General features: G+C 36.9%; 1 protein-coding gene across 1 annotated transcript; it reads right to left on the minus strand.

Moving 5' to 3' along the window:
* Positions 1 to 3,932: 3,932 nt before the first annotated feature.
* LOC109420659 (mitochondrial inner membrane protease ATP23 homolog) lies at positions 3,933 to 4,948 on the minus strand. The gene is made up of 2 exons (XM_019695079.3): positions 4,553 to 4,948; positions 3,933 to 4,492 (listed from the first exon to the last, which is right to left on the minus strand). The coding sequence occupies exons 1-2, from the start codon at positions 4,825 to 4,827 to the stop codon at positions 3,985 to 3,987; spliced, it is 783 nt and encodes a 260-aa protein (XP_019550624.2). The 5' UTR covers positions 4,828 to 4,948; the 3' UTR covers positions 3,933 to 3,984.
* Positions 4,949 to 14,462: the final 9,514 nt, after the last annotated feature.

Genomic DNA, 14,462 nt, shown 5'->3' on the forward strand with positions numbered 1-14,462 from the left:
GTGCTGCTGACAACAACGGGAAGGATGCGCACTACTTTTGACATGATTCAAAAACGTCGCGAGTTGGGTCGCGTCGCGACTTGATTGTGCGACGTCCGGTTTGGTGGCGGCCCGACAATATTTTGGACATTTACGGCAAAATCAAATATGGAAGAAGTGTCCAAAATATATAAGCGTAACGGTCTGTCAAAATTACCTGAATCACCCTATAAATAATACAGCTTTTAACCTTCCAGTCAGAGCTGCAAGATATACAGATTTAACTATATCATAAATTTAAAAAGTCAAGGAAGGCTTTCATGTAATTTTTATTAAAACTTATCGGTTCAACCATTAATTTAAGTCAACGAAGTGAAAGTATATAAATAAAAACCAGTACATGGGGCAGCTAGTTATTAAATTATATTCAAAAAGCATTCTCTTATTTACAAGCTCGATGTTTAGTGTGCAGAGCGGTTCTGAATCGTTGGGTAACTTCTCATTGCTAATGGCAGGCGATTCCAGGTTCCAGCATTGCACACCATAAACTAGTGTTGGGAATACCAGGGTTGTTACGAGAATCGTGGAAAAAAATCCGCGCGAGCAAAATTTGAATCCGCGCCAAATCCGCGCGATTATGAAATCAAATTCGCGCCAAATCCGCGAGAGTGTGGAAGTAAAGTTTCATTTTTCTACATTACGTATATATTAAACATAAAATTTGAACAATCTACAATAGTGTATAAAGAAAAGGCACTTTCAACTGGGATGGACTGATTCAGTGCCGGTGGGAGCTGAATTGTTGATTCGTAAATTAACGCAGTTCATCTAAAATGTTCTAAGCTTTCTGTAATTTGAAGACGTTTTGTCACAACTCAATTTCATGTTTTTTTTCAGCAATATTCCCTCAAGAATTTTTAGTAAAATCGCTGTAGCAATCTACAGAGTGTTCTTGGAAATATCTGCCAGAACCCGACATTCAGGAGAATATACCAAAAGATTTGTGAAGAAATTTCTAGAAAAGAGAACAGCGCTTGAAAATTGAAGCGTTTTACCTCAGACGAATTAAAATTTGCTCTTCTTTGACCGGCGCTCTTCAACCCAAAGCGGTAGCAATACGCCTTCATTGGCTAACATGCTTCAGAAGCAAGTGGGAGCGGGAGCAATAAAAAATATGAGTGAGAGTGAGGAACGACGATTCAGCGCCGTGCGGCTCTCTGAATCTCTCTCTTCGCCGGTGTATACGGCAATGAATATACTTGATTTTTATCTCGTTATTACAGTGCAAAAGACATAAACTGGAATTAAATCGATTATAACAGTCACATCCATCATTCTCTTATGCATAAATTGATTATTTTTACAAGTTTTGAGCAAAAAATAAATCCACTGAATCATTTACGCATCTTCAGCCTCACCGCAGCAAGCGAGAAATAATGGTTTCCAGTCAGTATGCTTCACTAGCCAACCGACCGATGAGGAATAGTGGTCGCAGTTGGTTCGGTTTCTCTTTGCTCCCTGTGCGTGTTCGTTCGTAGTGATGGTTGGCGCTGATGACTGATCGTACCATTCATATTCACTGAATTTCAAGCACTGAAAGAGAATATTGGAAAAATAAAAAATAAAATAATCATGGAGCTATCTCTTGAAAATCCTTGAAATCTGAATGAAACGGAAACAATTTCTGAAGTTTTTATATAAAGTACCTGATACAAACTTTTACGGGGAATTCCTAAAATAATGAGCATGAATTTGAGTAGGACATTGTGAGAGTAATTCTTAGAAATTTGAAAAAATAGTAATATCTGGAGAATCCCAGTAAGACATTATAGAAAGAAACTTAAACTTTAGATAAGTATTATCCAGGGAACCTTAGGCTCGTCTACGAATTATGTAGACTGTTAGGGGGCGGGGGTGGCCTGGTCAAAGACTAAGCTTCATACTAATTTCGAAAACTTTGTATAGACAAAGTCTATGAGGGTGGTTCTGAAATAATCAAAAATGAGTCTACGTAGTTTATGGAGATGCCTGTACAAACAAAAATACCTTCGCAGTTAAAATACTAAAAAATCCCTACAGCAATCATTGGAGTACACTCTAGGAAAATTCCTGAAAGACAATGTTGCATTTTTTTTAGATCTTCTTGCTGGATTAAAATTCCTCCAGGGTTTTTTTTTCAAGAATTTCTCCAGGTACTAGTCCAGTTATTTATCCATGAATTCATGCAAAGATTCCTCAGGGTTTTTCTCCAAAATTTTCACCATTAATTCTCATAGGGGTTTATATGCTTTATTATAAATTTCCATCATGGTGTCTTCACAGTTTATAACTATGCGGTGTACCACTCTGAAAATTCCAACGGTAAATCTATTGTTACAGGAGTTCTTCTGATGGATGGTCCTGAGAAATATTTGTAATGAAATTCCTAGAATAATTTATTTTTTGAAAAATTTGTATTCAAAAAATCAAAAGATCAATCAATACATGCGCGTAGCGGATTTGTCCCCTCTGTTCCAATGCCGTACGCGCTTGTTATACAGTACAGCCAACGTGGACGACTGTGGAACTACAAACTATTATAGTTTTGTCAGAAACTCTTTCGGGAATTTTATTTTTCTTTCGATATTTTTACAAGATTTTTGTACAGAATCAACAAATCACTCGAGAATTTTATAAATGAAAGCATTACCCAAAAAAAAAATATTTCATTCAAAAAGATCTTAAAACAATATCAGAAAAGATCCTTGGAGGAATTCCGGGGATACACCCTGAAGAAGACCTTTGATGTTTGCTTGGATTTTGTTATAGAATTTCTAAGAAGTATTCGTTGCAGAGCTCGAAGTTTAGTTCATTCCTCTCAATCCAATAGATAATATGTTATGTCGGATGATCATTTATAAAGGTAAAATAGTGCTACCATGTTTTACTTAAATACCTATGTTGTAAAAATTAATTATGCAAAAGCTTCATATTGCTACGACAATAAACTACATAGATGTAAAGTAAATAACCTGGTTTAGTTCAGAGCTTTCTATATCAATTTCGTATTAAATTATTACCGAAAGTCTGAAACATATTGCCCAAGATCCAAAGGGTCTAAGATTCATATCAACGGGAATAAAAGTTACTTCAAGCACTAAAATTCATAATTCATATACAAGATTCACAGAACAAAATCCGTCGAAGGGATTCGTCAAGCGCTGGTAGGTAGATCAAAAGAAGGCAATCTTACACAAAAAAACTATGATGCAAATCAGAGTAAAATACAAAATTTGCAAAACCAATTCCGCGCCAAATCCGCGCGAGGGCCGAATTCCAGGGGCAAATCCGCGCCACATCCGCGAAAATCGCGCAATCCGCGAAAATCGCGCAATCCGCGAAAATCGCGAAATCCGCGCTGTTGTAACAACCCTGGTTGGGAATACTCACTTGCAAAAGTGATACTCTTTTGCTTCTATCTCAGTCCAGAAGCATGCTATCAAAAAACGATGTTTGAAAGGCTTTTAGATTGTAGTTTAATCTAAAAGTTTGCCAAATAAAGTAAAGGTCTTAAACGCATACCAAAGTTGTGAGAGAGCTGTGAGTACGATGTGAGTAAAATTCGTGTAATTTATACTCACCTTGTGCTCACAGCTCTCTCACGGTTTTGGTATGCGTCTGCGACCTTTACTTTATTCGGCAAACTTTTAGAATAAACTACAATCTAAAAGTCCTTTAAACATCATTTTTGATAGCATGCTTCTGGACTGAGATAGAAGCAAGTGAGTCTAACTTTTCGCAGGTGAGTATTCCCAACACTGCCATAAATCAGAACGGAAACAGTCGTGTGGGCGGACACACTCGAGAAAATATTCCAGACGATTGAATGAAAAAAAATCGGGCTTCCATAGTGATTCCTACAAATCTTACTTCGGAATGTGATATCCTTGTGATTAGGGATAAGACTACTCCAATGCCAATTTCATAACTTTACTAGACCGAACACCGTACAAAACTTACCGACTACTAGTCAACGTCATATCCATACATGGGACCCTCCAGGTACGCCTTGTACATATCCTTGGAATTTCTTCGTATCCGCCGGCCGATCGGTTCCAAATCGTTGTAACATTTGGGAAACACCCTTTCGACGGCTTCGATCGCTTCCTCCGGGGAAACCTTCCGCACGGCCAGCACCGAATTGAGCGCTTTGGTTTTAACGCAATCCCGATGCGCTTGCTTAATCTTGAACGGTGAAGCATCGCCCTGAGTCCAAGCGCTCATGAACGAACAGTGCGTCAGATTGGCGGCCCGGATTTCCGTACACGCCAGATGGTCAATGTTCTTGAAGTCCAAATCGTTCCGGCAGTAGTCAAACATGTGTATCATTTCGTGAGTTAGCACTCCCTGCACGATACCCTCGTTGCGCGCAATGTTTTGGCACACCACCACCTGATTCAGTACCGGATCGTAACCGCCGCTGACGGACACATCGCACACCTCACACGCAATGTGTCGCCGAATGTCGATGGCGCTGAAATGAGAAAACATACAATATCAATAAATTTTCTAACAAACCTCACTCTAACCGTACCATCCGGAGCTCTTGAGAGCACCCATCATCAGCTTCACCATCGGACTGTTTTTAATGCAGGAGTAAACGTTCCGCTCGCACTTGATTTTGTCCAAGTTTTCGGTACCCTCGATTCCGAGCAACACCCGGCCCCAGCTGGGTTTGTACTTTTCGCCTCGCCGCTCCGGGTACAAATCGTAGCCCCACTGCTTTCCGTCGCCGTCGCTGCCCTGTCGATCTATGACCGCGTTCGGAATGGGTTGGGTCTTTCGCTGGAGGGGTTCTTTTTCAGACATTGCACCAAATTGTGGTGTTTTAGTGAAAACAACTACGAATATTCTAACTATTTTCTAAAAACATTGACTTCGTTCCCTTCGATCACTCGTCTGATGTAACATCATAACAAATCCGCCGACTGGCTGACGGATGGTTTGACTGACTACATCGGTAAAGAAGCGTTCTTTGACAAGCATCACCAGCTAGAGATTTGAGAAGATATTGGAGACAAAGTTGAACTTGACGAAATCAGCTCACCGAATTGTAAATTGGGTTGTTTAGTGAATAAAATATTGCTATTTTCTATATCCTAATCGAAAGAGCTCGTTTTTCTGAGTATAACGCGATTTTATTGGATTCCAATACCTTTGTTTTGGTGGTTAAATTAACAAAACAGTTTTAATTTTCGTGGATAGAATGACAGTTCAATCGATAAAGTGACAGTTCGACCCGATCAAAAAAAATTTCCCCATGTAAACTTTAAATGCATTTTAAAAATAGTTCCTGGACTCCAAATATAATGAAATTTTGGATTTCGACTAATTTTTGGGCGGAGAATCCGATTATAAAATAATCCGGCTTAGTGTTACATCTAAGTTATTCAAGTGAAAAAGTTAGAATTTGTTGACAACTTTTACCTTCCGGTGCAGTTGAACCCAAAAAACAGTCCGGCCCGCGGGCCGTATGGATTTTTTGACTGAATTGCCACGGTAGCTAAGTGGATAAGTTAAATTTGAATTCTAACACATGCACCCATTAGCCCTCACACCGGGCTTCCATTTGATACTAAAAGTTATAATTTTTGACCATTTTTACGATCCTTCGGACCAAAAATGTATGAAACAAGCAAAAAAGGTTGGGCAGCCCTGACTTAGATTGTGACCAATTGCTTTTGCACTTGAAAAATATGTGCAGCGCTATCGAATTTTTGTCGATTCAATCATGATAGAATTTAAGTGCGTCACTTTTGGTTTTCAATCGTTCAGCGCATAGTTTTCATTGGAACAAATAATAAAGATATTTACACGTGGGATTGGCTTTAAAATAGAAATAAATGCAAGATTTGAATAATCAGTGATCGGGCTGGTTTTATTTATTAAACAAATCAAGATTAAAGCTATTAGGGAAGAGGGTGAAGTGCCTCGTCGTGCGCTCCGCCAGTTCCTTCAGCAGTTAGGATAATCGCCTCGTGACCCACTCGGTGGCCGGATGGTTGTGTTGGCATGACGGACTTTGCGATGATGACCTCCAGAGATGAGCTCACAGACTGTAACCTGGTCATGCAATCCGTTCCAGTCTTAACTTTAGATGGATGTTCGAGAACTACCTCAGTTCTTCTTTCATTGTGTTTCTGAAGCGATCGGTTCCAATTCTGAAAATAAATTAACTGTTTTGAATCACTTTATAATGAACGTAATACGTTATAATTACCTCTACAGACTTCCAATTTTCCGCTTATTGGATTAACAACAACACGTTTTCGAGCAAAACATTCACGCGCCATATGTTTCTTATGGTCATTCTATCTTTTAAATTTTATGTGCGCTAGATTTCGTGTTATGCTGCTACACTTGAAATGTATTTCAGTAGTAATAAAAATCATTAATCTTACTCATAGATTTTATTACTTGCACATAAACAGGCGGTTCTCTCTCTCGCCGGCAATCTATGTGGTTAACGCACATAGAATCTATCAGTCGATTAATTTGAGTGTAACAGGCGTCGTGGATTAGGGAGGAGTGTTGCGATCATATTCTCCGTGCAGTTGAAACCCGGAATTTTCGACTTGCGAAGTTGGATTTTTCTCTAAATCCGTGCGTCGGACCTAACTTCGGAAGTGGTGCGCTGTATAGCGGACCAGGTTTACTATACAGCGCACCACTTCCGAAGTTAGGTCCGACGCATGGATTTGGAGAAAAATCCAACTTCGCTAGTCAAAAACTCCGATTTTCAACTAAATTGAGAATAGTAGCTCTGTAATTCGCGTCGCTATGAACTTGTTATTAGTTACTAAGGTAGTCAATAAAATTTTCATTCCATTGCCAGTACTCAACGAAGTCAGTCGTTTTACTAGTTGCTCTGCTATACACTCAGAATAAATAGCATATTAAATTTAAAAGTTCTGCACTTAGATCGTGACCAGTTGCTTTCACACTTGGAAAATAAGTGCAGCGCTATTGAATCTTTTCCGATTCAATCATGATAGAATTTATGTGCGTCGCTATTGATTTCCAATCGTTAAGTGCATAGTTTTCATTATGACGAATAATAACATGATTTACGCGTGGGAAGAGCTTCAAAATGTAAATAAATCAAAAATTTCGCATAGTCTACGATCAAGCTGATTTTATTTAAACTTAATACTTGAATTTAGGTATTATACTTGGTATTATAGCTGTCCATAGCACGTCCTCATTTCAGGCTCTCAGTCGCAGCTGCATCCGGCAGCTCCCAAACCGTTCGCAAGTTCGTCATTGGTGACGGTGGAGAAGCAGTCGACATTGTAGTGCAGTCCTATAGAAAATACAAAAGGAATGCACGTAGTTTGAAAAAGTTTGTGAAGCCTGAATAATAACGTAACTTCTTACCTTCAAAAACAGCAAGACTCAATCCACGGAGCACCACGTTTGAATTTGTATGTCTTCTGCACGCGCCATGATCGTTTCATGCTTGTTATGCTTGTGCTTGGATTTGATGTAGAAAGTGTTGCTTTTTATGTTGCTACACTCCAAAAATATTATCGGAAGAATGAAATATAATAATGTAACTTTTAATTTTCATTAGTTGCACATAGAATGATTTTTCTCTCTCTCCTTCGTAATCTATGTGCTTTCTGCACTTAGATTCTATCAGTTAATTAATTTGAGTGTAGAAATGTTATATTTCTTCTCAGTTGCGTATTGCACGTTTCGCCGAAGATTATCGCGCCTAAATGTTCAAAATTGCTTATAGATCGTCGCCAGTACATCATGTTCGTGTTTTCTACAATAAGTGCGGGAGATTGAAGATTGACCGCGCAGAAGACACCAAAACAATTAAATGCGCTATAATCTACGACAAAATGCACAATATTAAAGCAGCGAAAAACATCAATTCCCGTAACTCATTGAATGACTATTTTTTATTAACTTGGAAACTATTGTCGCGCTTATCTTTTATTAGAGTCCTGCGGCGGTCGTACGCTCGCAAGGCATACCGCCGCATGACAGTCGCAAGGCAAAACAAAAGAAAAAGTGTTCCCGCCAAAAACAAAAGCACGTGGGTTTCGCGAAGTGACAGATGTTTTTGAATGTATTTGTGACGAACGGCAAGAGTAGCTCAGTGGAATGAGTGTTCTTGCTGTCAAACCCCATATAGTGGAATAATATACTTTTAAATCTGGTGACGCTTTTATGATTAGTGACTGTCGCGCTAATATCAGAAGCCAGAGGCAGATAATCGCCATATTCTGATTTTTCTTGAGAGGCATAATAAATTGAGTTGTGCATTCATATAGCTGAAAATTACGCACTAATAAAATAGAACTTAGTATTTCGATACGTAAATAGAGTTTAGTTATCAAATTTCTAAAATTCAGAACAGCAATCCTGCATGATTGAACAAGTGATTTAGTGAAAATTATCAAGTTAGCTTGCGTATTCTACACTTAAAAAAATCCGCACATATTTATTGGCAAAAATCCATCTCACTCCATTATTACAATCTATATGCGCGCACATAAACGTTCTCCACGCAAGGTTGCACAAAAAATCTAATAGTCGGATGGAAAATATGTGCAGCAGCATTTATATTCTAAATGCGTAGTTTGAATTTATGTGCGATGCATTTATTTTTCGAGTGCAAAGCTTGATAGAAAAATTCTATATGTGCGCACATGGATACTAGAGGCGGATTTTTCTTAGTGTATAAGATCCGTCATCATCATCATCATCATCATCATCATCATCATCATCATCATCATCATCATCATCATCATCATCATCATTATCATCATCATCATCATCATCATCATCATCATCACCATCATCATCACCACACTCATGCGCACTCAAAATTTGATGTTCATTTTGCTCTATTTTCTTCAATACTTACCCAATTTTGATGAAAATTTGACTGAACAACCGGAAATTACTACCGTTTCATGGAATGCATCGGTTGGGCATGTTGGATGACCGTTTCTGGATTTACACTCCTTTATAAAAGTTTGTGGTCAACCCCTCAAAAAAAAAATGGAAATGTTTATCGGCCATATCTCAGCCATCTTTCATTGATTAGAACAGATCGGTGAAATACTAGATTTGTAGTAATGAGCTGAATTTTAGTATGGTGAGAAGGTAAATTCTCCGTTTCTACAATGAAATGGTGCAAAAAACATGGGTATTATGATTCCTTGCCTAATTTGATACTGTTTGAGCAAAACTTTGGGCAACAATGTTGTTGTTTTCTCCATTTATTGCATGTTGTTTATCATAGATGTGAACGCAACAGTGTTATGCGCGGCCAGTCAACTGCGGTTGAAGGCCGTTGATGATGTTTGGCGAAAGAAGGGAGAAATAAAAACAAAAACAAATTTGAAATACGTTGCGATAAAGTTGAATTAAGTTTAGTAAAGTTAATTTGAGTTCAATCCGTGTTTAGCATATTGCAAAATTTGTGAATTAAAAGGCAATCAACGCAGATTAGCCTGATTCATTTAAAGTCGCTATTGCACACACGTTCGGGGAAGTTGAAGCACGGTGATATTCCGAAAGCTAATAGCTAGCTTATTACATCGAATAGGCGATTAGCGCTGGAAATCATCAGTTCAAAGTGCTAAAGTAGTAGGGCATCGCAGGAGAGAGAAGAAACTATTTCTTGTAAGTTGATTAAGGGTTATTCTAACTGTATACTCAATAAATGTTTTGTTTTAGTTTGAGCTGATCGATAAGCGACTGCTACAGAAAAATAGCGTATTTCTCGACCGATTCCGAACAATAGATATCCAAAGTTTGGTCAAACAACATCAAATTAGGCAAGGAATCATAATACCCACGCTTTTTGCACCATGACCTTGTAGAAACTGAGAATTGACCTTCTCACCATACTAAACTTAGCTCATTACTACAAATCTAGTACTACACCGAACGTGCCCCATTCACTTGTTCTTACTCTATCGAAAGTTAAAGGGTTAGATTTGATTCGTTGGTACTTTTCACAATTTTTTCTTATGAAATTTTTACTTTAAAAACTTTATCGAAACTTACATCTTTTCCTAAATCTGTACGAAAAATTGTTTTCCGTGTAGTTCAAAATTAGGTGGACCAAATTTTGAAATGAAAGTTGCATTAGAACCCTATTTCTATCCTCTTTGAGAGCCTTTCATTAAACTTTAGTGGAAAAAATCATAACATAATTTGAATTATCGAGTTAGGTTTACACGTCACCGTGCAAAAGTTTGGGGTCACCTTCCAAATGAAATCTGAGTCGGATTTTTATTCAAATCGTCATTTTTTTTGTACAACTTCTTCCCTTGGTAGTTGAAAGGCAAGACACAGAAATGGTTATGAAATGTTTATAATATTTTTTTAATCAAGTTACACTCTTAAGGTAGAAAATGGTATATACAATCCATACTAAATCAGTTAAGTTCGTTATATAAAGTGTGAAATAGAATGGAAGGGAGATGAAAATTACTGATCTGTGAATTCTACCCTACATAAATGTAAGGGTCATAACCAAAACCCATAACAACGAATGCCATTTCTCCGAGTAAACTATTGCTATCCAAATCGGGATTTATAGGTTTTGGTATTATAGTGCGTTCCGCGTTCCTTCGGGATTTAGCTATTTCAGATTGTGGGATAAAATTTTCAAAGCTATTCACCTGTACATCGATTAACAACAGATAAATTATATGGAGAATTGAAGAAGGAGTATGTGATAAGTCAATCAAAATTATTATGTGGTTTATCAAGTAGTTTATTTATATACCATTTTCTACCTTAAGAATGTAACTTAGTCTAGAACTTAGTTTATGAACATAGTATAACCATTTCTGTGTCCTGCCATTCAGGTACCAAGGGAAGGAATTGGAGTTGTACAAAAAAAAATGACGATTTGAATAAAAATCTCACTCAGATTTTATTTGGAAGATGATCCCAAACTTATGCACGATGCAGCATACTAAGGGGTGACCACCCCAAACTTTTGCACGGTGACGTGTAAATCTAAATCGATAATTTAAATTGTGGTATGATTTTTTCCACTTAAATCTAATGAATTGCTCTCGAAGAGGATAGAAATGGGGATGTAATGCATCTTTCATTTCAAAATTTGGCTGACCTAATTTTTAATTACTAGGAAAACCATTTTTTCGTACAGATTTAGGAAAAACATGTAAGTTTAGGTAAAGTTTTTATGCTAAACATTTTACATGCAATTTGTGATAAGTACCTACGAATCAAATCGAACCCTTTATCTTTCGATTGAGTCTAAGAACAAGTGAATTCAATGAAAGATGGCTGAGATATGACCGATAAACATTTCCATGTTTTTTAAGGGGGTGACCCCAAACTTTTGCACGGGAGTGTATACGGAAACCCAGTGGGGTAAGTCGGTTGGCCAAAGGAGACCGCCTTCAAACATTTTGCTCTACAACAACGGTTTGGTTATTTTTTCATTTTGTGGCTTAGTCTCGGTAGATCAATCATAGTAGCCTAAATAAGATCTTGAATCTCTTAACAAAGCGTGTTTTCACGAATTGAAATCAATTTTGAAAATTGGGACGGAAATCGATAAACGCCTAAATGTATGCAATGTCTTGTAATTTCAAGTAGTTAGAACCACAGAGAAAAGACAACCAGGCTAGAATAAATTTCATTCGGAAAGTTGTGTAAGGATTTAAATCTTTACTTGAGTAAGATTGCAAACCAATACACGATGACAACACTAACGCCACCAAACACCATATTGCCACAGTCAGTGGTAAATTGAAACATTTCAAGTGGTGAATTAAATAAGTATGCGAAATTAACCGATTGCAGCGCCACGCTATTGCCACTTGTGTTGCCGATTTCAAAAGGCCGTTAAATTCCTTACACAGTTTCGGAACTGCACTTGGATGTCTGCTCTCTGTGTTTGAACTTTTTTTTTTGAATTTCTTTTTATTCGTGAATTTTAACTTATTATGCCTCTCAAGAAAAATCAGAATATGGCGATTATCTGCCTCTGGCTTCTGATATTAGCGCGACAGTCACTAATCATAAAAGCGTCACCAGATTTAAAAGTATATTATTCCACTATATGGGGTTTGACAGCAAGAACACTCATTCCACTGAGCTACTCTTGCCGTTCGTCACAAATACATTCAAAAACATCTGTCACTTCGCGAAACCCACGTGCTTTTGTTTTTGGCGGGAACACTTTTTCTTTTGTTTTGCCTTGCGACTGTCATGCGGCGGTATGCCTTGCGAGCGTACGACCGCCGCAGGACTCTAATAAAAGATAAGCGCGACAATAGGCTACTTCACACAAATGTGTTAGAACTGTTGTGTCCAATATTTGATAATATAAATTTCTAATGCAACTTGAAAAGAAAACTCAATATGCGTAACACATAATAATCCCAAGTAACATTTTAAGTTTTGTTAGGCTCTATAAGAGATCTTCATGACCAATTTCATAAAACTTGCAATAAATCTGATTTATACATCAAAACCTCTTGATAACCTCTTTAAGAGCATCTTCCGGTTAAGTGGACCACTCTCGGAGAAGTTTAACAAACCACATTTAAAGTAGCAATAAAACTGTTTTAAAACCTAGTTGAAAATTTTTCCATCCTCGAAAAGAGGTTATGATGATTGTTGTTTGTTTTTTTTTCAACAAAAACTATAACAGCTAAAGATGCAGAGAAGCATCTTCGATGGCACGTAAAGTTCAGGAGGATACAACATTCGTAAGTAGAAAGCTATCATTTCAAAGTAATATTTCAGTAGTTATTGTGTTGGTAGTCTTATGCGCATTCAATTTTACCGTGAATATTGGGGTTGCAGAAACATAAAATTAATGCGCTCCGAAAATAATGAATATTATCATCTTGGAATGAAATTTATCATTTTGCTAATTTAGTAAAACTATCTCGAATCACAAGAAAATTCAGCTAAGAAAGTTTGTTTATGAGGGAATGTTATGGAAATGGCTGCAATCTTTCAATTCATTGCTTATTTGAGCAAAATTAACTATTTTACATTCACGTCAGCTAATTCTTCATTATGGCGACGACCATAATTAGCGAAAATAAAACGAAAGCAAGTTTACTTTTATGATGACCGCAATAAACCTAGCAGTGTCGTAGTTTCTGTTTTTCCGCCAACAGATGTCGTTACAAATCAAATGGATCGCCATCTGTTGAGAGTTTGAACAGTTTTATTGTGGTAATAATTAATGCCAGAAGGTTTACATATAGGAGAGTTTTGTTTACTCTTAAAATCTGGCTTTATGGATATCTTCAAGTATACTATAAAACATGTCATCAATGGTTGTCTGTCATAAAAGTAGTCATAAAACTGTGAGTTTTAATTATTGCTGTAATAAAACCACAAAAAAAAAAATCAAATAATTGTTACTTGGGAATACAGGGGAAGGCCAAAATGTTTGGGATAGGCAACTTTTTTCTCCCACAAAAAAAATCAACATGCTGTAACTTTTCATAGAGTGCATCAAAAAATCTCAAATTTTGACTGTTTGTCAACTTATTATATGTGCTTCATTGGTACAAATTTGGGCTCGATTGATCAATTTTTCGCGGAGTTAGAACCGATCGGGTAAAACACTATTTTTTAGACAACTATTTTTTGAGCTGTCATATCTCGGAAACCAGTGAACTGAATTGAATGAATTTTTTAACGTTTATCAACAATATATTGATACTTAATACGACGTAATTAAATGTAATATTTTCTCACGGCGAATTAAGTTATACCGGGTTGAAATTTTTACCAATATAGAGGAAAATAAGTCAAATTTACAATACCACGCAAAAATTATTAAATGTGTTCTTCCTTCAATCTAATTAGGCTCTAATATGTATATCTGATTAGAGATAACTTGAGAACAGAAGTGGGAAATCTTTGGATATCAACACTAAAATTTATTGACATTGATGTGAAAAAATTACATTTTTTCGAGAAAAATCCAAAAAGTGTCAATCCATGATAACTTTTTTTAACGTTTGAAAAGTACGTATGTTTTAATAATTTGTGAAGCATTTACATATTGTTAGTGTACGTTCAAAATTTCATTCAATTCGGTTCACTGGTTTCCGAGATATGACAACTCAAAAATGTGTTGTCTAAAAAATAGTGTTTTACCCGATCGGTTCTAACTTCGCGAAACATTAATCAATCGAGCCCAAATTTGTACCAATGATGGTTGACAAACAGTCATAATTTGAGATTTTTTGATGCACTCTATGAAAAGTTACAGCATGTTGAATTTTTTTTGTGGGAGAAAAAAACTTGCCTATCCCAAACATTTTGGCCATCCCCTGTATGTTTATGTACAGTTAAAACAAAAAAAAAAACGCAGTTTATGCTTTAATTGCTAAATTCACTGTGTGCAAAAAATCTATCAAAGTTACCCCCAGTTTTACGGTACCTCGGAATCACTCTTGTTCAGC

Source organism: Aedes albopictus, chromosome 2 (assembly GCF_035046485.1).
Source record: "Aedes albopictus strain Foshan chromosome 2, AalbF5, whole genome shotgun sequence".
NCBI lineage: Eukaryota > Metazoa > Arthropoda > Insecta > Diptera > Culicidae > Aedes > Aedes albopictus.

Coding starts and splice junctions, on each gene's coding strand:
- LOC109420659 (XM_019695079.3), bottom strand. CDS start 4,827: ATGTCTGAAAAAGAACCCCTCCAGCGAAAGACCCAACCCATTCCGAAC. Junction 4,493..4,552: donor GCTCTCAAGAGCTCCGGATG/GTACGGTTAGAG, acceptor TTCTCATTTCAG/CGCCATCGACATTCGGCGAC.